Genomic DNA, 23,479 nt, shown 5'->3' on the forward strand with positions numbered 1-23,479 from the left:
AGAAGCTCGCTAGCAATGTCTCTTTCAGCAAAGGGCAGCACAGTACCAGTGGGATTTTACTTTATTTTCCCTTTTTGTTTTGAAGAAAACACAATTTCTGTGATTGCAGTCCTAAATAAGCAGTAGCGAAGGACTGCGGTCAAAGTAGTTATGAAATGGTTTGCTTGCCTTCCAAAAAGTGATTGGTGGCGGTGACAACTTTTCAAACACCTTTGGTGATGTGTGCCCAAGTTTTGCTGCACCTTTTAAAAGACTTGCCAGGTAAATCCCAGTGTGTGGTGAATCCCATGATCTCTCTCAGTACTTCGACTGTTTTGCCTTTGTTGAATTGTCCTAGATTTTCTTGTGAAAGCAATAAAAAAAAGTTCTTGCAAAGGAACAAACCACATGTGTCTCACAGGGAACTCAGAGTGCGATGAAAGGTATTACAGTTTTTCTGAAAAATTAGTTTTGGGAATAGTTTTGCTAGCTTCACAGCCGAGTTGAGAAATCCGCAGCCTGTTAGGTTGTTTGTTTTGTTTTCCATTTTTGTGTTTCGTGTTAGAGAAATAAGGAACAGACCAAGCTGTAATAGTCTGGCAGCTGATTGTTCTGTGCTGTTTTAGCTGGGGTAGCGAGATCAGCCTTCTGTACAACTCTCAAAAGGGTGCTTGGGGGAAGGTGGCTGAAAAACAGAGACAGGGGAAAAATAAAAACCCATGTTCTTTGAAATAACCAAATTATAATAGGTAGGACTCCAAGCTTGAATTAATTCTGGCTTTATATGGGAGAGAGGCGAGTTAAATCTCCATTGGTAAGGTTGATATTTAAGGGTGAACTTTTTTCTTTGAATTTATTTTGGCCCTGAGATATTTCTTTAATAGGGCAAAAGGGCATGGCAGCATATGGGATGGCGTTGTGCTAAAGTGTTGGGTTTTTGGAAGACAGTTACATAATTATCACTGGTAATTCATTCACCTGAGTTAGCTTTATTAAATATATTTCAGAGTCAGAATTCAGATATCTTATTTAAATCTCTCATTGCTTATCCACTGTTGGCCCAGTTTTGGAAAGACTTGGAAGGGATGTCCTAATCAAAGTGGCTTAATGGAGCTTGGCCTGATGGAGAAATTGAACAACAAAATATGGTTAGCTCATGAACGAGACACAAGGACTCATTTACAACTGACTACATAAATAAGGGAAAAAAATCTGATTTTTTTTTTTGAGACATCCAGACTTTTTGTTGTTGTTCTGTGTCTTTAGGCTGCTGATTTTGTATTCTTGTGCTGTATTTTCACAAGAATTTTGTTAAGGGTTTTGTGTGTTAATTTTCCAAAAAGTCCATAAAGTATTTTTTAAAAAATAGAAAAAAGTTGTGTGTGTGTGTTTGCAGTGGGAAGGAATTTCTAGTAATGTGGAGTAGTTCTAGAAAACATTCTCTGGAATATATTGGACCTAAAGTTTTACTACTGCACTGTTAGTATTACTTAAAATGATCAGCTCATTCAATCAGTTAGAGCTATGAGTAGACAGCATGGGGTACTACAGATGTTCTTGGACTACAGCTCCCATGATCCTTCACCACTGGCCATGCTGGCTGGGGCTGATGGGAAGTGGGGTCCCATCTGCATGAGCAATGAGTAGAAACAGGACTTGTTATACTTTGGTTAAGAAAACGGAGGTTCTAGTCCAGTGATAGCAAGTCATGTGGAAAGAGATTTCCATGCGTGGCAAAGTTGAAGTGGGAAAACTCTCTCTCTCTCTCTCTCTCTCTCTCTCTCTCTCTCTCTCTCTCTCTCCATTATGAAAGGGAGAAGCATCTTTTCTCCCCCCCTCCCCCGCTTCTCCCTATGTAGGGTCTGATTCTTTCCAGTTTTGATAACTTCTAAAACATGTTTAAGGCAAGGGGGAACTCGCTGCTCCTGTAGCAATGAGTATTTAATTTGGGGTTGTTTTTTTGTGGCATGCCTATAATGCACACAAAAATTCCCTTGATTCAAGGGAATATGTTGATCGGCCAAGCCTCTTTTGATTCTTGGTTTTGCTACGCTTTTATTTTCATCCATTTATCTAATTGAGAGCTATTTAAATATCCCTGTCAGAGCTCTCATCGCTCAGTTCGCAGCATTGAGACATTACACGACCAGTGATGAGATGCGGCAGCCCTGTGCTGCTGGGCTGCCGTTTGAAGGATCCTTGGCGCCAAACGCAGGTGACAATAGCGCTGGCGAAATGTCATATGATTGTAGAAAATGCCAGGCAGCCAGCCACTGGCTGAGACTTTAAATATTCCCAATAGAAGTACAGCCCTGTGTAGTAGTGTTCATTGCAGCAACGTTGTTCTTTGATCTCTCAAATGCTTGGCACAGTCAAGCGGACAGTTGTGTTGACGTATCTCTCTTCAGTCGTCTGGCAGGGTTCCTGTCACCCACCCACTCCTCTCCCAGCTGCATTGGGAGCGAAGCCTTTCTGCAAATGATAGACTGTGCAAGGTCTGAAACCGAGGCCTATAGAACATTGCAGGCTGCTTGCCGCTGACGGCTTCTGCCTGAATGAATAACTGTCAAGCATATTGGCATCTCTCTCTCTTTCTCCCCTTAGACGCTGTCTTTGCCTTCCAGTTGCGCAACCCTGTGCACAGCGGACATGCCCTGCTAATGCAAGATACTCATAAGCAGCTTCTGGGTCGAGGTTACAGGCGCCCAGTCCTCCTTCTGCATCCTCTGGGGGGCTGGACAAAGGACGATGACGTTCCTCTGTCATGGCGGATGAAACAACACGCAGCAGTCCTGGAGGAAGGGATATTGAACCCAGAAACGACTGTGGTGGCCATATTTCCTTCTCCCATGATGTATGCTGGACCAACTGAGGTATAACGAGTTGTGTTTTTGTTCTTAGTTCATCCCGACTGATTTCCCTGGTGTTCGTTTGTCAATATGGTCTCCTTCGGAGACAACCACTACACTCCAAAACCCTTGCGTGGTGCTTGCGCTGCGAGGAATTTCCAGAGTTTGGTTTCAAGGCCTTAAATGGGAGGTCCTTCAGAAACTTCCTGTTTACACTTAAAGGGGCTTGTTGCGCCATCTCTTCCTCTTCCCTTTATTTCAAAGGTCATATGAGTGCTCTTTAACAGGTTGAATCGTGGCCAAAGCTGAAAGAGCTGGGTTCTCTTCTTATTCCAATGTTTTTCGTCTGATCTACATGGAGTTGAGGAAAACAGCTGAGAAGGGAACATGCTTTTGGCAGACTCCTTGACTGAGCAAATGGCTTCGAGGCATGACATGCAGTGCTATAAAGATGGCTTTCTTTCAATCTGCGATTTAGAAATATTTGAGTTGCTTATTGGTGGGGATTAAGCTTTTTTATACCCTATTGCCATTTTGCATTTTGTAAAGCTTTTGAGGTCGTTTCACTTGTGGTCCCTCCTCATTGCTTAAAGTCCATTTACTTTTAGGCCATTTACCTTGCTTGCTGGGGTGGTGAGTAAAATTCATGCAGAAGGCAGAACCACATTAATCCTAGGATTCAGGTGAAAGATATCCTGCCACTTCTTTTGATGATCTTTCTAATCTGTGTCCTATCTGTATTTTGAAAGAGTCTCTCTCTTGACAGACTCTTCAGCCTAGGGGAGAAGACTCGACTAAGGTGAGGTGGCATGTAGGATAGTAAACGCAACTTGGGACTTCTGTCCAGGGAAATTCTACTAAAAAGGTGCTAAACTCAAAGCTGTGGGGTCTTGCATTGTTAGCTAGCCATCATGCCCTTAGTGTGTGTATATATATATATGTTTAAAAAAGGTGTTTGCCTCAAATAACTGCAGAGAGCTTTGCAAAAACTCAAAACAGAAAACTATAATCTTAAGGATTCTGATACTTGGGCAATGCAAGTGTTTTTGTGTGGAGAATTCCATCCTTTGGATCTCTGGCATCTTCCTTTCAGGCTTTCCTTTTCAAGACTTCCCTTATCTCTATTTTACATTCCTAAAATGCTAGTTTATTCTTTGAAGAACACTGTACATGCATATTTTCAATGCTTCACACTATGGGCTATCACACTATCTGGAGCAGGGGTTGGGTAAATCCTGTTCACTACAGCGGAAACAGATAACATACCGATCCCTTCACTACTTGCCATATTTATTGTGTTTTCCGAAAACTTTGCATGTGAACATGCTTTCCCTTGTGGGCTCGAGATGTGCGTTTGGAGAACATGGAAGCAAGGAGCTGAACAAAAGCTGTACACACTGTTTTCAGTCATGGATGCAAATAAAATAAGAAATGTTCCACAATTTATGCCGCGTTTTTCAATGACCTCAGAAAACCATTTGCCAATAGTGTGTTTTAGACAACTAATAAAATACAACTCTTCCTTTAATCATTTTCTGTAGGTCATTTAGAAGACATTGGTACCAGATTTGTTTCTGTAGCACAAATGACTTGCAGAACTACAGACAGCTGCTAAGCCAATATGGTTATCAACTGTCTGAACATAGTTTCCCAGTCAGTAAAGATTTAATGGACATGTTTTGTTGGTCTCAATATATTTTTTTGAAACTCCTTTAAAAACAAGCTTTTTATGGGGTGCTGTCCAATAAGCTAGGAAATTGTGTTTTCAGCCTATAGGTTTATTACCTACATGATAGCAAAGGATATGTTTGTAAAGTACAGATACTTTTGCAGGAGTGGGGTTGGGGGAAATCCTGATGGCTAAAATCATTGGGGAAGATCAGTGCATAACGGCTTATGTCTAACACTATCAGTCTTTTGGAAAACAACCTTGCTCATAAACCTTATTAATTTTTACCAGTAGGATAGGAATCTTGCTTCCTTGCTTGATTTGCCTTACAGCAACCGAAAGCAAATAATTTTCCAAATCTGTCCTAAACACCCAGAGCTGGAGTGGCACAGCTGTGCATCAGTGTTTACACCAAATATACTGATGTAGAGCAAACTCCTAAAAGTTTGGGATAACAAGGGAGGGGGGGAACCCACATGTCTTTGAAACATACCTCCCTCCAGCTGCAGCATAATCTGTAGTGCATGTCCCTCCTTTTTGTGGTCAAGGTGAAAATGTTTACCACTTGTTCACTCTGGCAATTGTTCAGATTAGCTGCTGGCTGTCATACTTGCACTCTGGTGTGCAGAGAGTTTGGGTGGTAAACTTATTTTGCTAGTAATCTGTGCGTTTTATAATGTCGCATTTTAAAGTGTTTTGAAAAAAGTTGTGAGTGTGATGGTTGCAGGGGTGCCCACACTTTTTTCAAAGAGGGCCGGATTTGATGAAGTGAACATGTGTGAGGGCCAACCAAAGTTGTTGAGCTTTTTGGGGAATTTAACCCCAAAGTTGTTGAGCTTTTTCTACAATTTTACCCCAAAGTTGTTGAGCTTTTTTTTTTAAGGATTTTAGCCCAGGATTTATACTGCTGGATTAAATTGACCGGCGGGCCGGATTAGGCCCCCAAAACAGACCTTGGACATGCCTGGTTTAAAGCTTTCTCTGAAACCTGACGTCTGACTTGCAACGTAACAAAAGAAGAAAGAGCTTGACTGCATCTGTAGTGGCACTGATGTGTTATGTTAATGTTTATTTCTGTGCTGCCTTTCAGCCAAAAAAAGCCCCCAAGGAGGCTCACAAGCGATAAATAAAATAAATAATGTTAGATACCAGATAAAAATCTTTTGGGCAATATTCAGCACACCATGGAAAAGCTTAGAGGACACACTAGCCTGGAAGCTGTACAATAACTTTATTATTTCTCTTCAAGAAGAACAGAACAGCAACAGGAAAACTCCTGATTCTGCTGCAGTGCCACCTAGTGATTAAACTATATAATGACACAATCCAAGCACATTACGTACTATGAAAAGTCTTTTTCCGCCCTGAATTTTGTAACTTTGCCTTTTGTGTTTTGTTTGTGTTGTCATTTCTGGGTAGATGAGAAACTCTGCAGTCTTTGACTACTGCAGAGGAGCTTGCAAGCAAGGGTGGGGAGAGATGAGTGAATGCTAAGTAGTATAAACCTTTGTCAGCTTGCAGTTCTGGAGCTATTCTTAAGCATCCAGCTTAAAATGAATAATTTTTGTTGCAAACACTTTTTATTAGCAATTTATTTTATTATGTGAAAAGGATGTGAATTGGAAATCTCCTGGCTGGAATAAGCAAAATGGTGTTGTTGTTTTTCTTGAGCAAAGGTTCTGGAAAAAATTAGGAGAATCTCAGCTTACTACTTCTCTTTCCTCTGTGGTTGTGCAAAAGCCTCAGAAACTCACAGATGAATAAAAGATCTCTAACAAACCCACAAAATCCATCTCATGATTAGGGCTGCAAAGTTGGATTGATTAACTGGTTAGATTATTCTTATTTTTTAAAACAAAATCTGTCGCTTGACTACAAAGATGCCCAGGCTAACTCTTGTTATTTTTTTTTTTTAAGCATTTTTAAAAATTAGAAGTACATACTCAAGGTTGCAGGTTCGATCCCCGTATGGGACAGCTGCATATTCCAGCACTGCAGGGGGTTGGACTTGATGATCCTCAGGGTCCTTCCAGCTCTATGATTCTATGACCTATATAAGCCTATATCTTTCCAGGTTTATTCTTGTTTCAAATAAGTGTTAATATTACGACATAAAATGGTAGCGTAGGAAACCCTCCTACAACATGAAAGGCAATATGGCCACACACCCAGCAATTACCGTAATTTTCCGTGTATAAGACGAGGATGGTTTATTTTAAAATTATGTTACAAATTGGGGGTCGTCTTATACACGGATAGTGCAGTGTGGGAACGGGTGCTTGGTTGCTTCCGCGAGCAGGAGATAGTCACTGGCAATTGGGCGGGTGATTGGTGACTGATGCAAGGGCTGTTGTAGATTGGCTGTCGCTGCAGCAATTGGGCGGGTGCTGGTGGCGACCAGGCAGATGATTGGTGGCTTTATTGATGCATGAGATTGCCTGCGTTTGTCTGGTGGGTGAGAGATTATCAGGAATCCTCCCTCAAAAAGCTCAACAGCCCTGGGCCACCCCCCCCCAAAAAAACCCCCAGCAAGTCTGGGCAATACTCCCCCCAAAAAGCTTAGCTTTTGGCAATCTCCCCCCATTTTCTTAATTTAGAGCCCTCCAAAATAGGGGGCATCTTATATACAGAAAAATACGTATTTCTCTGGGCAATGGGTTCACTCATGACCTTGAAACCAGCTCACCAGCTTTTTGCTTTCTGCTTCTACACGCCATCCCCCCAACTTGTTGCTCTTTTAAGAATCCAGTTTCCCTCCTTGTCCATGCCTTCCCACTTTAGCTAACCAGAGTTGAATGCATGACTGCGATTGAAAGCTTTCCTTGGCACTAGTCGCTGTCTTGTCCAGAGGCATGCCTTTATGGTCACTTGATCAAAGGGGAGCTAATTGACTCAAATGGGTAGCCTCCCTTCAAGAGTGCTAGTTTTGACTCCTGGCAGGAAGGTTTCCTTGCCAAGGGGCCGTCTACTGTTTTAGGGAACTGCTGTACAAATTACTTTCTAGTATTGCCTTTCCGAATGGTGTGTGTGTGTGTTCACCCATACCTAATAAACAAGTGGGTGACCACAGTAGCTCTGCTGTGGGTGAGCACATGACCTGGAGGCTTATTTCAGAGAGCTGGCTAATTTTCTTTTGCTTTCTTGTACAGCGAGTGATGGGCTTCTTCTCCGGTTTCCATGGTTCCATCCTCCCTTCTGCTAACTTTGCTTTTCCGATCTCATCCTAGGTTCAGTGGCATTGCAGGTCGAGGATGGTAGCTGGAGCAAACTTCTACATTGTGGGTCGAGATCCTGCCGGCATGTCTCATCCCGAGACTGGAAAAGATCTCTACGATCCAACCCATGGTGCCAAAGTGCTGACTATGGCGCCAGGCCTGATAACGCTGGAAATCGTACCCTTCAGAGTGGCAGCTTATAACAAGAAAAAGAAATGCATGGATTACTATGACTTGGAACAGTAAGTTTTTTCGGTTTTAAGAACTGATTAATGCCCCACGGTCCCACACAGTACGCTGGATAGGGTGATTTGGAATTTGGCTTTGCACACCAGCACGTCTCAGCATATATCTTCCAAGTAAATTCTCATTTCTCGGGGTCCAAGGTCCATTCGTTCCTGTCTTATTTGGAAACCAACGGCCCCCACTGGAAACCATTTAGCGATTTTAAGCTGGTATCTTGTGAACTTTGTGTAACCGCCCCCCCCCCCGAAAACCAACTTGAATCTGCGCTGCTCTGAATTTGCTTTGCCAGTCTGGGTGGCCTTGGAATGAAACCAGGCTGTGTTCCCGCATCTATCATACAAAATATTGCTTTGCCACGATAATGTAGGCCATGTTTCAAATTTTTGTTTCAAACTTCTTCTTTTAAGAGTTTAGTTTCAGGTTACACATGATACTGTTGTTCAGTTTTACAAGTTTCTAGGTTATGTTTCAATTTCAGTATGTTTATAATTATGGGCAGTACTTTTGTCTGTGGTACCTGTCTAAAATCCCTCGGTATAAATCTTTAATTTTTTGTTAGCACACTTTATGCAGAATTCTGCGTCGTGTAGGACAGAAATCAGATGCAAGGTAGGCTGTACATTCACGTCACTGACAGATTTAAGGAAGCCTATTTATGCTTCAGATAGAAAAACATCCTCTTATCACAGTAAATAAAGAAACCTAAAAAAAGAGACCTCAACAAAATACAGCGGATCAGTCGGTTTATTTTTATTCATTTATTTAATTTAAATATTTATAAGACACACTTTCATATAAAATATTGTTGGCAAGCAGAGGCGTTATGTTGCAAAGTTGGTGCAAAATCAGGCATGCATAATTTTATAAACTTCTATTATCTCATCTCTTACTCTCCTCCTTCTCTAAGCTAAAAAGACCCAAACATTGCAACCTTTCTTCATAGGGAAGTCGCTTCACCCTTTGGTCATCGCTCTTCTCTGAACCTTTTCCAGCTCTACAATATCCTTTTTCGGGTCAGGCGACCTACACACCGTATTCCAAATGCAGCCCGCACCAACAATTTGTGCAGTGTTGTTAACGATACTGTTTAATTTCCAAGGTTTTTAATTAAGATATGCTGCATCATGGAGGAGATTAAGGGGGGGGGAATGGTAGTTTCCATAACATCACCTCTCGTATGAGAGGCAGAAAGAAATTCTGACACAATTTCATGCATTTTTTAGCATGAGTTGCGCAAGCAACCCTAGTGACAATCCTGTTCTGGCTCTGTGCACAGTGTCACAAATCCAATATTCTGTCATCTGTTGGGTTGGTTGGTCACACAGGGTTAATCCTCCATTAGAAAGCAGGGCCAGTGAATGTGGTGTTTCTTCTGGAACACACACACACACACACACACCAGATTCTGGGAGGGCCCAGTCAGGAAGCCCAGCTGGGAGTTAGCATTCTTGTTTTTATGCTCTGTAGCAACGTCACTCTTATTTGTCTTGCTGCTTCGTGTGGACAGGCATTGTCTGTCACACGGATTAGCACCTTGGATGTGTCGGCTGGGAATGGTGTCTGTACTCAAGCCTGCACTCGCTCGCAGCCGAGCTCTGCCCCGAATCAAACCCCAGTGAAGTTTCCAGAGCAGCCGGCCTTGTGGCGCAGGTGGCTGTGTGCTGGTTGGTGGCGGCCTGGAAAATGTATACTTCCCCTGCTGTATAAAAACAGCTCGCTGCATGCTGTGGCCTTTTCCATCCGCGAGGCACGGCGGTGGTGGGGAAAAAGAAAAAAGCATGCGGCCGGGCAAAAGCTTCCAAGTGGTTCTTAATTAATTAGGCTGTGCCGATGTGTTTACTGTAGCTGGATTGGGAAGAAGATGGCTGGCAAGACGTGAAAGCAGAACTCCCATTTGGAATGGTGTCTGCAGCATGAAGCGCAGATGTAGGGTGAAAGATTCTCAGAAGAAGGTGCCTAGGGAGCGGCGCTTTAAATCCCCCTTCAAAAGGGAAGCATGCCAGCCGACAGAGCTACACACACACACACACACACACACACACAGAGAGAGAGAGAGAGCTTGGCACTCTGGGGGAATATAAGGCTTTGATTGGCCTCCTTTCCCCTCTTTTAATCAAAAAGTCAGAACAGAACAAACTTGTAGGCTTTTATTATTCCATTTCCTGTGCCAGACAGCAGGTCATGCTCAAATCTTCTGCATAAATATGGGTATTGTCACTTGAGGAATTTTTGATTAAACAAAATGCAGCGTTGGAGCAGTTTATTGCCTGAAGAGACAAGCAGCAGCCCTAGAGCACGATACAGATTGTCTGTTCTTCTCTTCCCCTTCCCCTCACCCAGTGCCATTTGTATTTGAATCGGAAAGACGTTTTTGAAACCTTGGCAGGCACCAGCCACATATTTTATTTTTTGCAGGCCCAATGCGCAAAGTGGAAAATTGGTAAGGAGTGTGCATAGGGAATGTTTCACAAGGGGGAAATTAAGATGGGTTTAGTCTTCCCAGAGTCCTTGACTCGGTCTTGGACTATCAATAGACAGCATGTTCCTCATTGTGTAGGTAGCACTTCGTCAAGACTTCTGGACGATCCAGGCAATGAATACAGTAGGAGGGCTTTTGAAGTATTGAAAACATTGATTGTGATGAAAATTTTGCCAGTAAACACACACACACACACACACACAGAGAGAGAGAGAGAGAGAGAGAGAGAGAGAGAGAGAGAGTTTGGCCAGTTATCAGACTGCTTATGATGAAAGAACATCTGGCCTATTTTTTTTTTTTAAGAGTACATGTATTTGGCCTTGTGAGGATGGGTAAATATTACAAGACAAGACTTGGCAAGTCAACCATATTGTTTTGGTGGTGCACAGATTCATAAGCTTTTATTGGAACACTACTGTACAATTTAGCCACAGGGTGCTGCTCAGAACAACCATTGTTCAGCATGGAAATGTGTCTTGCAAAAAACCCAAGAGAGGTCCCTTTGGAGAAGTTAATGGTTCTGTGTCTTTGCAATATCAGATGTCCTTTTATCCCGTGCAGAGTTTTTGTATACAGTAGCTCTAGGAAGTTTATATCTGCTTCTGGAGCATTTGTTGTTGGCCCAAGAGAATGAGAGGTGGTTGCCACACACATGCTTCTTGACTGATGGCTACAGTTTAGCAGGAGGGTCCTTTAGCTTAGTTAGAGAAACACTTGCTGTGCATTCAGAATTTGATAGCTCAGCTAGAATGTGTACTGCTGCGTAGCAAAGGTACAAGCAAGTCCCAAGAGGATGGTAGGAATGACTGTCAAGCAGAATTGTGGAAAACTTGCCCAGGTGAGGAAGAAAAAACCCTGGACTAAAAACTCTTGCAAGTACTGGGGGGGGGGAGAGCTTTCACTCTTTCCTATTTTAATAAACCTCTTATTATCCAGCCAGACTAATTGGATTCAGATCAGAAGAGAGAAAGTAGTTCTTCGAATGCAGTACATAATATACAGAGTTCCGTATTCCACAAGACGTCGTGATGGCAACGAAAGCTTAGATGGCTTTAGAAAACGGGGATTAGCCAGATTAGAAATCTCTATCAGTGGCTATTAGCCATGGAAACTTAAGCGGAAACACATTTGTGGAGACTGTGTGCCACTGAATGCTACTTGTTGAATGATAATTGGAATAGCAAAGCTGTTGCTTATGGGCCCTGCTTGTGGGGCATCTGATTGCCCAATGTAGGAAACAGGACACCAGGCTAGAGGGGCGTCTGGCGCAATCCTGCAGGTGTGCTCTTATGTTACATCCTTATGACTTCTTATATGGCACGTGTTGTTTTGAAGCCAAGAGAAACATAAACGTTGCTCTTCTGATCCTCCACATTTTAATGATTGACACTATGAGAATTGTGTTTTTTTTAACCTTTATCTTTTCCATTTATGAATTGCTTCCTGTTACGCATCTCGAAGCAGTTTACAATGTAATAACATATGTAAAAGCAGTTTTTTAAAATAAACCCAGTTATAAATACAAAACAGTTTAAAACAACGGCATATACATAAAACCCAATTCAAATCCAAGGCAGATAACAACTGGGATAAAGGTCTTAGAAGACTTTAACAGGTGCCAAAGAGACAACAGAAAAGGCATGGGGCTGATATGCATTGAGAGGGAGTGCCAAAGTTAGGTGCTGTCTCACTAAAGGCTGGATTCCAACAGACCTCATGATAGGATGGCATCTGCAGGACTCCTCCTTCAGAATGCAGTGATTGGTTGGGGATGTAGGGGATGAAGCAATCTTTTTGCTGAGGTGGATTTAGGGCCGCGTGATCGGTTCCACCACACTGGGCACTGAGGCTAGGGGACGCCGCAGGTCACAGCAACTATGACATAGTGATTTGAGCAGGCGAGAGGTTTTTTTTGGGGGGGAGGCGGCAGTGGCGTAGCGTGGGTTGTCAGCACCCGGGGCAAGGCAAGTAATTTGCGCCCCCTAACCCATGGATTTGCGCCCCCTAACCCTAACCCCCAGATGTTGCGCCCGGTGCGGCCAGCCCCCCTGCACCCCCCACGCTACGCCACTGGGAGGCGGGATTTGGCCTTGTACAGGGCACCGCTGAAATTTGAAAGACCAAAGTCCGACCCTTCTTTTAGATCTTTTTGTCACAAACTGTATAGGACTTTGCGCACCAATGCCAGCACCTCAAACCTATCCCAGTAGCTAATTGGCAGCCAGTGTTGAAATATTAAGTCTTTATAAAAAGCAAAACATCGTACAAATTTTTTTAAAAAATGTTCCTGCCCCAAAGATTGCAGTTTAATAAATAGCATAGAAATTTTAAAAAGAGAAATCAGACACTCATCTAGCCAACTTGAGTATAATGGAAGCCTCTATTTGTTAAGGTTCTTAAAGGATGAATGAGTTGAGTGGACCAGATCTCAACAAAAGCAGAGTATTGCAAGCAAGAGAGAGAGAATGACTTGAGTTAGAAATCTGCTGCTTAGATAGAAAAGGGGGGGGGAAGGACCCAGGTCAAAACAAGTGCCTTGAACAGGACCCAGACAAGAATGGGCTTCAAAAAGGTAAAATATGAATGTACCAACTCAAACCTGTTCACAGTCAAAGTTGATGGACATCATCAAGGATTGCTCTTCATTCAGTTCTGCTCGACAAGGGCAATCAAAGAATTGCAACAATCCCATCTTGAATTGCATACAAAATAACTGGATATTGCAACTTCGTATCCAGTGAATCAAATCAAAGATGTATGCCGCTGTTGTGTTGCATGCACTGTGAGAAAAACGTAGTCCCTGTTTGCTAAGTGTAGCTTAATACCCGCGCAAACAAATGATCCCCAGCAAACATTTGGCTTCTATTCTCCCCCTCCCATCACCACCCTGAGCCATATCCAACTGAGGTCAGCGTTTGGCTTATATTTCAAACAAGCTAGCAGAGGATGAGTAAGAAATAGATGCTGCAAACTGAATAAACAGAGTAAGTAAAACCATTGCATTTTACTGTTGGATTAATCGCTGTTGCTCCAGAGGATTTAGAAGTTCCTGTCTCTTTGCATCCTTATTTTTAATTTGCTTTAATAAAATTCAATCTAGGTACTTTAAAAAAAAATCTTGTGGTGACCTGGATTTTTGGTTTTTGCCCCATGGGTCCTTTTGGCAATTTGATAAATGTTATGTTTCTGACTGAATGAAAATACTTTCCATTCTAGGAAAATGGCTTCACTCTTATATTTAAGGCCAATAATTGCCATTCTGGGTTGCATAATACTGTCTCCCATAGCAGTCAGCCAGGTATCCAGGCATTGATGCCCACTTGTTTTATTTTTCAGTCTCAACACGCCCCCATGTATAGGTTCAGGTAAAGGGACCCCTGACTATTAGGTCCAGTTGTGGCTGACTCTAGGGTTGTGGCGCTCATCTCGCTTTATTGGCCGAGGGAGCTGGCATACAGCTTCCGGTTCATGTGGCCAGCATGACTAAGCCGCTTCTGGCAAACCAGAGCAAAGCATGGAAATGCTGTTTACTTTCCCTCCAGAGCAGTACCTATTGATCTACTTGCACTTTGACGTGCTTTCGAACTTCTAGGTTGGCAGGAGCAGGGACCGAGCAACAGGAGCTCACCCCATTGCGGGGATTCGAACTGCCAACCTTCTGATCAGCAAGTCCTAGGCTCTGTGGTACCTGGTATGTGGAGGGATATTGCTTCTAAGAATAGCAGTCCCTTTTTCAGTTATCAGAGTCACTGTGATAAATATATATACTCTCTCTATATTTTTCTACTCCTTCTAAGAAGCCAGTAGTTTAGATTTCTTACATCACATTCTGTAGTGATGGATTTCGTAAGGTGAACAAATGGTTCATCTTGGCATCTTCTCTCTCTGTGTGTACATGCACATGTGCACACAAACACATACATTTGCAGCAGAACTATTATTTAAGTGTGGATCCTTATGCCGTTAAAACAGCACCAGCCACACCCAAGAGGAAGACACCAGCTCGCTCGAGGGTACCCAGAGAGTTACAGAAGTACAAAAAAAGGGGGTGGGACAATCCCTCCAAATGGCCCAATGAGAACTGAGAGTGCATGGTGGCCATGGAATGCCAGCTGACTGTTGGAGGGGGAAGAGAAAGGGAAAATGGAATGGGCTATGTACGGTGAAGGGCATGGCTGGCTGGACCTCTGAACAGGAACATTCCAAAGAGCGACATTTTATTGCAGGTCCACCGTGTGTATATGGTTTTTCCTATTTGTTCTATTTATTACTGCATATAGAGACACCATAGAGCAGCAGTTCCTGCACCTCATGCCTCCAGATCAGGCTTCCTCAAACTTGGCCCTCCAGATGTTTTGGCCTACAACTCCCATGATCCCTAGCTGGCAGGACCAGTGGATCAGGGATGATGGGAATTGTAGTCTCAAAACATCTGAGGGCTGAGTTTGAGGAAGCCTGCTCCAGATGTTGGACTAAAACTCACATCATCCCTGACAATTGGCCCCGTTGACGGAATCTGTAGTCTGACAACATATGGAAGGCCCTTAGGGTCTAGACTGCTCAGCAGTGGGCACTTGCAGATCACGGTTGTATTTTTAAAATACAAGGTTTAGTTGAAACTGTTGATTCACCCTCCTTTCTTTCTTTTTTTTTTCTTTTCATTTCAGCCACGAAGACTTCGAATTCATTTCAGGAACTCGCATGCGCAAAATGGCTCAGGAAGGACAAAATCCTCCTGAGGGCTTCATGGCTCCCAAAGCATGGACTGTGCTGAAAGAGTATTACAAATCCTTGGAAAAGGCTTAGGCTACTTATTTGTTGCAGATCAGCCTTTGACGTTTGATTTATTAGCAAGAAGGAGGACCACACAATCGCCGTTTTGGTGCTGCTTTGTTGTCGTGTCTGTCAGGAAGCATTTCCTCTAAAAAACACCAGGCCCTTTCTCCTTAACTTAGCATCGTTTTCTGCTTCTCTTATGGGTTCCATTACTTATTGGCACCTAACAAACTGCTGGTTCTAATGTCTTCTATTTTTATTACAGTTGATATTCTTGCAGTAAGTTTTCTAAACCTCGTCTTTCTAAAACATTATTATACCTCTGTGCCCTGCGGTTCTCAGTGCTGCTGAAACTCTTCCCCTCCCTCCTTTCACATTATTTAATGTATCTCATGTCTTTTTCTGTGTGGGTATGTTGCTTTTCATAGTTTACAGGCTAAATATGGCAGTTTGATTATACCAGCTAGATATAGGTGCTAAATCGAATCAAAACGAGAAAGATTTTTAAAAAGATACTAACCTTGTACTTTTCAGCCAGTGCTCTTTGAAGTTCTTGTATGGAATCTCCAGAATAGACTACACTGTATTGCAAATTAAACTTTCTGTACCAAATCTGTGAATTTTGCGGTTGCAAATCCTCAAGCATTACTGATTTTTTTGCCTCACATACTTGTGGTAGGTTTAACACAGTTGCCTGCTTTTTTAAAAAAAAAGTTTTGCAGTTTTCTCTCTAACCTCGCCCTGGTCTTCTAACATCACATTAATATTTTTTATTTGTTGAAGAGCTGGTTGTCACTTCCATTGGATGACTATCACTTAAGATACACTTTTAGGGAGTAGGAGCAGGGGAGCTACTTCAAAGGTGCTTGCTTGAACCTCACTCGTTTCTCCTTTCAAAACATGATGGTAACATACGCTTTATATGGGAAAGATAGTCAGGAAAGTCAATGTTTGCTAGGTCCTGTCTCCTCATTACTTAGACACAATGAGTTGTATCTAAAGATGTTCTGCTCCCAGTAGACCCATTGCAATTAAGACTCGCTACCATCAGCGTGGACAGCACTGAGTGAGGTTGACCAATGGTCTTACTCTGTATATATGGCAGCTTCCTATGCTCATCTCAAGTCCTGATCATTCTAATTCCACAGCAAAGTATGTTGCAGTTGTAGGTGCGTAAAAAGCTAAACTAAGCTTTTACAAACACCAAGGAAATGAGAAGAGCCATAGGGTGCTTTTCCATGCATTTGTTCTTTCAATATTAAGTAACACTAACAGAGACCCTAAACTGTGGGCAGAAATATGGCAATGCAAAGAGAAGATTGAGGAGGAAGAAGGTGGGAGGAATGTAATTCAAATTATTTATGTATCCTGATGGGTAATGTCAACAGAAAAAAGGCAGAGTTTAAAATGGCTGTGGGAAAAAATGTGGTAGGCTTCCAAGACTAGGTCTGGGAAACCTGTGATCTTCCAGATGTTGGGCTACAACTCCCACCAGCCCCAGCCAGCATAGTCAGAAAGGAGTTAGAAAGACCCTAGGTGGAGATTTCTGAAAGTGACTTCTGCTTGAGACCATGGGATATTACATTAGAAAATGCTGACCTATGTGTTCCAACTGCTTCACTCTTGAGTAAATGAGCTCCTTCTATTCATATGAACTTTACATAATGCTCACAAAGGTGATGGTATAGAATGCTGATGCATGACAGTAAAACAGTAAAATTGGGCATTTTATTCCAGCAATTGAGGATTTGCCATTTCCTTAGCTTAGCAGATGCTTGGATGCTACATCTTTGAAAGGGATGAGGAGGAACAAGTCATTTTCTGTTACTGCATTACTTCTGTAATGTCCAAAGAATGTACAGTGGTAACTCAGGTTACATACGCTTCAAGTTACATACGCTTCAGGTTACAGACTCCGCTAACCCAGAAATAGTGCTTCAGGTTAAGAACTTCGCTTCAGGATGAGAACAGAAATCATGCTCCTGCGGCGCGGCAGCAGCAGGAGGCCCCATTAGCTAAAGTGGTGCTTCAGGTTAAGAACAGTTTCAGGTTAAGAACAGACCTCCGGAACGAATTAAGTACTTAACCTGAGGTACCACTGTACTTGCATATCTGTCCCATAGGGAAATGTGTGAGTTCTAGATACAGTGATAGGGCAAGTGAATCCCATCTTCAACTCCAGGCACTGTGGAAGACACTAGAATGGCTTGTTGGCTCCTGTTAACTCCTGCTAGATTTACTGGTCCAAATTGTCTCTTGAAAACCAATGAAGTTTTCCACCTGGTTTCTCTAAAGCAGACTTCCTTTTGAACCTTTCCCGGTGCTACTCAGTATATGATAATCTATCCAAAGACCCTCTCTTCTTGGATCATATTGAAAATCTTTTCAAGCAATGTCTTTGGGTCATTAACTTTGAATTTAGATACAAAATTCACGGAAGTGATACTTTTCCTGTCTAGCTATGGTCCTTGCCAGTGTGCTGAAATCTTCCCTTCTTAATCTTACGCAGGAGGACCATATGTTTGTCCTAATCCTGCTGTAACCTTGGAACTTTTATTTGCCCCTATCAGAAATCATCCTGACACATGGAGCATGACTGGCTCAGGGCTGGGAGGGGGGTGGAGAGGGAGAGTAATAAAATAAAACTCTTGATAGTTTTGAAGAACCCTAAAATCAATGAAGCAGGAGAGTGGGGGACACTCTTCTCCTTTCCCCTGAAACTGAAGTTAATGAGGTGGATGGAGTTTGCTAAATCTTGGTGAGGAGTTGAATAAGTGCTATAAAACCATTACAGTTCATCAATGAGATATCTATTCCAGATGATGCTTTCTTCTCTAACCTACTTTAAGTGACGTCAATTATTCCCCTGGGGTCAACAAAAAAGCTAAAGGCTAGGTATATGCCACTTTGCAAGATGGAGGCTCCAAGTTGTTTATTTTTAAAGCTATATAAATTCACGTTCAGAATCTGAGGTCCTGAACTTGGACGGAGAAGTCACTCTCTTAATGAAGATTAAGGGTGCTGGCGTGGATCTGGGATGCTCGGTAAGAGATCTTAAACCCTGGATTGCTCAATAAGTACTACCAGACGTGGGACTGTTGCATAAAGCTATTAAAGAAAAACCCTGGAGCCAACCCAAAGGTCTACATTGCAAATAATACTACTAATAAAAATCAGTAAGGAGAAACCACAATGGATGTATTTGTGGGTTTCAGTTTTGTTGGTCTTTGATTGTCTAAGGAGATTTGCAAGTGAAGCACTGAAGTCAGCCCTGTTGACTGATTCTTAAAAGAAATGGGCCACAAAGACCTTGGTAAGCAAATTTTTAAATAGAAGCTTTATTCTAAAATGAGCATCGTGTTTGGCAAAGTGGCATCAGACCCTTCTGGTGTGATCTTGGAAGCCGGTTTAGCAGTGTAAATGTGAGCCATGTTTAGTGTATTGGAGACTTACACCTCCAAGGGCCATATGGTGTGAAGTGACCTTCAAAGTCCTCAGTCAAAGGGGCCAAAAAACATTTCCTAGGCTGTTCTAAACATTATTGAATTGCCCATTTATTTTCTCTCATTTATAGAATGATCGTTGACTTTATGCTGCCTAATTTTTGTGTTGCTTGTGTTTCTAGCAGGATAGGTCAGCGGTTAACTGAGAAGTTCCACCATCACTATCCCATTCTTTTTGATTAAGGAAAGAAGGGAAATTATAAAAGTGGAAAAAATAGAAGATGAAGAGAAAGGGGCAAGACACGGAATTGGAACGAAATACTGTCCACCTGCATCTTGGCAAATAATTATTGAATTCTTTGCATGGCACCATGGGAGCACAGCACGAAGGCGGGCTATTAATCCTCTTAGCAATAAATTAAATTATATGGCCGATAGTCCAAGAAAGGCACATTAAAGTTGTATTGAAATGAATGGGATCAACTAGTCATGTTGATTTTAATAGGAGTTAAGCATGACCAAAGTCCCCTTCATGCGACGAGCAGGATGTAGGGACCGTGCTGCAGGCTGTGCCAGCTCCCACCTGCTGATGTTGATGCATTTATTGTGGCTGACCAGCTGCTTTTGTGTAAGTGCTCGTCTTCAGCCATCCATGCTCAGTGCACAGCCCTTAGGATTTGGGACAGCTGGGCCTCCCTAGTCGCTGCGTTCCCTCCTTGCACACATTATATGCATGGACTTTTTGTGGCTTTGGCCACTGATGCTAAAGACCACCTCTTTCCCTACAGACCATTCTGAGTGTTAAGAACCCACCGTGGTGCCCTCCCAGTGTTGTTGGACTCCAGCTCTCACAAGCCAGAGCCAACATAGTCATTGACCAGAGATATTATGGGACTTGTATTTCAGCAGGATATGGAAATGTAATATAATGCTGGCTACTTCCTGCAGTGAAGTGATGTGAAGTTCTTTCTCCACTGCTGGATTTCTGTAGCATTCACACATGAAAGTGTGTGCTTGATGCTGCCATCAGTGCAACTGCGCAAGCAACCCTGAGACCTATCCCTGAGTGAAGACTAAAAGAATCAATGCAGGGCAATGGATAACGGCACAGCTGTTTAAGAGGATGCAGTCTTAAGCATGCTTAGAGAGTTAGTCCCACTGATCACATGCTATACATGCTTACTTTTAAGTATAGCTATTCCCTTACAAGCCTAAGAGGATCAATATGCATTTGCAAAAGAGTAAACATTAGAACAAGTATTTCTGTATGAGCGTTTATGCACACGTAAAAGGAATTTAGAAAAATGGGGGTTAGGGAGGACATGTCAGAAATGTGTAAGATTATGTACGGTGTTGAGAAAATGGAGAAAGGAAGCTTTTTAAAATTTCCCTCGACCTTAGGGCTATCCAGTTAAGCTGAACATTGGAAGTCTTGGAACAAACAAAAGAATGGACTTCTTCACGCAGTGCAAAGTTGGACTAGAATTTGTTCTCAGAAGATGTGAGGAACTGGACTAACTTAAAATGATTAGACAAATTCATAGAGGATAAAGCTATATTCTACCTCCACTGTTGGAGGTGCTGTTCCTCTGAATACCAGCTGCTAGTGATCAAGTTGTCTTATTTGGGTAGAGACTGGTAAATGAAGGGCAAAATTGGGATCTTTCACAACATCATATTACTGCTTTGTTACCAATTTAGAGACAAAAGAGATATATGAAAGAATGACATTGGTGGTAGTAGGCCGCAGGCTTTTTGTCTGGGGCTTATGGCCTACCATGTCTATTCCTGGTCCTTTTAAAAGAAGCCTTTTGGGAAAACTGGTTGCTGACCAGGAGATTAGAGGCTCCTCCTGAAAGTTCCCACAGCATACCATGCAAAATAATTAAAAAGCTGTTCTTTCCCATCTCCTTTTTGTTACGACAGGGGTGAGGGTGGCTGGTAGGGAAGCCAAGTTCGTTCCTATAATGTCACCATTGATTTTCCTGGAAACTCCATGTTTATACTGCTTGAACTCTTCAAGTGGAAAGAGGAGGATAAGGCTGTTCCCCTGAAAACCATCACCAGGCTTTAAAGCCACATCTGCAACTCCTAAAAGACAAGAAATGGCCCCAAGTATAAATCACTTGAGTTCGCCCGCCCCCATAAAATTCAATGAGGCTTGGATGGAATCAAAGGGACTTTTCTCCAAACTCCTTGTGCACAAGACCATTGTGGTGAACTTAACTATGCAGTATGCTTTACCCTACACACGTAAATAAATCCCAACGGGAGTTAAACAAGTACTTGAGCCGTGCACTGAATCTCTTCATTATGGAGAATTTCACCCTCCATTTTATATAGCCATTAAAGAACAGCTACGTCATTTGTAACCCTACCCTTGTGTTTTTCCATTTTCCCACTGTCTGGTGGACTGAGAATGCTTAGTCTAGAATGGTGTCTTTCCCAGATGGTTATTTGGGCTTTGGTCCTCCCTCCAGTTCCCTTGATTATTGCTGCTGAGGCATAATCAAGAGTAATTGCTGCTTCACATTTAATTTAGATTCATTAGGAAGGATCTGATGTGCTTGTTTGGAGCTAAGGAATCCAGAGGGAGGCTTCCAGGACCTGAGATGCTGAGAGATGCCTTTGGCAATTTAATCAAGGCATATGTTTGAATGGCTCTCCAGTGAAATATTGATGATCCCAACATCCCACCCTCCTTCAACCCCGAGGTCCAGTGTGGAAGTTACACAAGGGAGAAGTGAAATATATGTGACAAGGAGACAGAACTATAACATTAAAACTACTGTAGCTGTGCTTGTGAGATTGGTCTCCCTCATTTTGAAATCTGATTTTAGAAGTGATTTATAAGAAAACATCACTTTAAGAAAACTAGTTATTTTCTTTTGCTAGGATTAGGCTTTGTTATCCTGTTTTTACCTGGGGTTCCATCCTTTTACTGATCTTACTCTGGCAAATTTCCCAGCCATTAGGAGTGTGTATGTCTATAATCTCTGCACAGTTTTTTTTTTAATGATGTGGCAAAATCTGTCATAATCAAATGAAATTATGAAGTTTCCAATGTGTAAGTTACAGAGCTTTGAGGATGGCATGCACAGAAGGGCTTCATTTGCTGGAGCTAAGTGATGCTGGTACTACCCTCCAGGCTGAGACCTTGCAATGTTAATGTGATCCAGAATCCAGAAATTCTCTCTCTTTGCTAACGTGGTTAGGTCTGCTGGTATCTCTATAACAATTTTTGGTAAATCTGACAGGCTGTTGTCAGAACTTAAATGTCTAGCAACCGGTTGCTCCATTTCTTTGGTCAAAATCACAGATTTTCTAGCTTCTGAAATGCATGTAGTTTTACCTACATACAGTGGTGCCTCGGGTTAAGTACTTAATTCGTTCTGGAGCTCCGTTCTTAACATGAAACTGTTCTTAACCTGAAGCACCACTTTAGCTAATAGGGCCTCCTGCTGCTGCCACACCACCGGAGCACGATTTCTGTTCTCATCCTGAAGCAAAGTTCTTAACCCGAGGTACTATTTCTGGGTTATTGGAGTCTGTAACCTGAAGCATATGTGTCAGGGAACTGCCATCAGGGCCGGAGGGAGAGAGCGGGCTCTGGAGGGGTCCCAGAGAGCGTCCCGGGATGGGGAGAGGCAGCCCATCTTCTGGGGAAGAGAATCAGCGTAGCACCAGTGGAGAAGGGGGGCAGATGGGGAAATCGGCGAGGCGGTCCCATGACTCTTTGCCAGGGACCGGCGGGGAGAGTAAGGGTCCTCCGCGGCCTACACCCTCCTTGCGCAGAAGGCTTCCGCGCAGGGAGAGTAGGAGGAGACTAGGCGTCAAAGAGCTTCTTTGCTGGAAGAAGTTCAAGAAACGCCCACTGACGGATTCTGCCAGTGATTGAGACAGCCACGGGTGAGTGGCTGTCCAGACAGAAAAGGTTCACTCAGGCAACCCAGCCAGGTGTTGCACCAGTTTACGCACGAGCAACCCCTAGAACCATTACAATATGTAACCTGAAGTGTATGTAACCCAAGGTACCACTGTACTGGATATGACATCCCTACTTTTTGCACCAAGTGTTATAGATCCCTGTACAAAATAATCCAGTAAAAAATTAACTTCTGTTGGAGAAGGTGATGAGCACAGAATGCCTGATTTAAATCTTCTTTATTTACAAATAAAACATGTAGTGCTTAATATAAAATAAAGTGGTTCACATACATAAAATGTAATTTTAGAGCTACAAATGTGAGAGCGGCAATCTGTTTCTCTAGAAACTGGCGCATTGTTTTTATTAATTAAACTATTAATAAAACCTACAATTAATAACAGTATCATAAAAATTAAGAACAGGAAAAAAAATCCGCATTTTAAAAACAATGAGCAAAATTGAAATGGTTGAAGCTAACCAGACTGATAGCTGGATCTTATTTCATCATTGGCAATTGGCCTCCTGAGGGTAGCAGTCTCACTTAGAAGATGCAGAGGAGCTGCATGGCCTCAACCTATCTTTGTCCTCCAGCAACTTACCCACTCTCCAGCACCTGTTGTTTGAAGGTACCTCCTCACTCTGCCTAATGCCAGGGCAGACCTTGTCCCAAATCCAGCACAAACTCTTTGGGCCAGATTTAGTAATGCTTTGAGCAGACTCACTGAAATGAATAGACCTGAAGTTAAGTATAACTAACAAGTCCCATTTATTCCAGTGGGTCTACTCAAACTACTTCATGGCCTCCTCCTTCCATGGCTCTTTCCACTCTCATATCCCAATGGCTCCCTGCTCCATAATCTTTGCTCCTCCAGCCCTACTATTCTCTGCCATATGG

The 23,479-nt window shown here is 42.6% G+C and overlaps 1 protein-coding gene and 1 long non-coding RNA gene across 2 annotated transcripts in view; one reads left to right on the plus strand and one right to left on the minus strand.

Moving 5' to 3' along the window:
- The window catches only part of PAPSS1 (3'-phosphoadenosine 5'-phosphosulfate synthase 1), a 48,214-nt gene extending 32,389 nt beyond the window's left edge, over nucleotides 1–15,825 (plus strand). The window contains exons 10-12 of the mRNA XM_083571329.1: nucleotides 2,584–2,852; nucleotides 7,725–7,954; nucleotides 15,105–15,825. Of these exons, the coding sequence (XP_083427455.1) occupies nucleotides 2,584–2,852; nucleotides 7,725–7,954; nucleotides 15,105–15,243 (638 nt within the window). The 3' untranslated portion in view covers nucleotides 15,244–15,825. The remainder of the gene's footprint in view (nucleotides 1–2,583; nucleotides 2,853–7,724; nucleotides 7,955–15,104) is intronic.
- On the minus strand, nucleotides 15,555–22,849 carry LOC310742575. The gene is made up of 2 exons (XR_014538573.1): nucleotides 22,667–22,849; nucleotides 15,555–22,211 (listed from the first exon to the last, which is right to left on the minus strand). It is a non-coding gene; the product is annotated as an uncharacterized lncRNA (long non-coding RNA).
- Nucleotides 22,850–23,479: the final 630 nt, after the last annotated feature.

Source organism: Podarcis filfolensis (assembly GCF_964270895.1).
Source record: "Podarcis filfolensis genome assembly, chromosome: 9".
Classification (NCBI taxonomy): Eukaryota; Metazoa; Chordata; class Lepidosauria; order Squamata; family Lacertidae; genus Podarcis; species Podarcis filfolensis.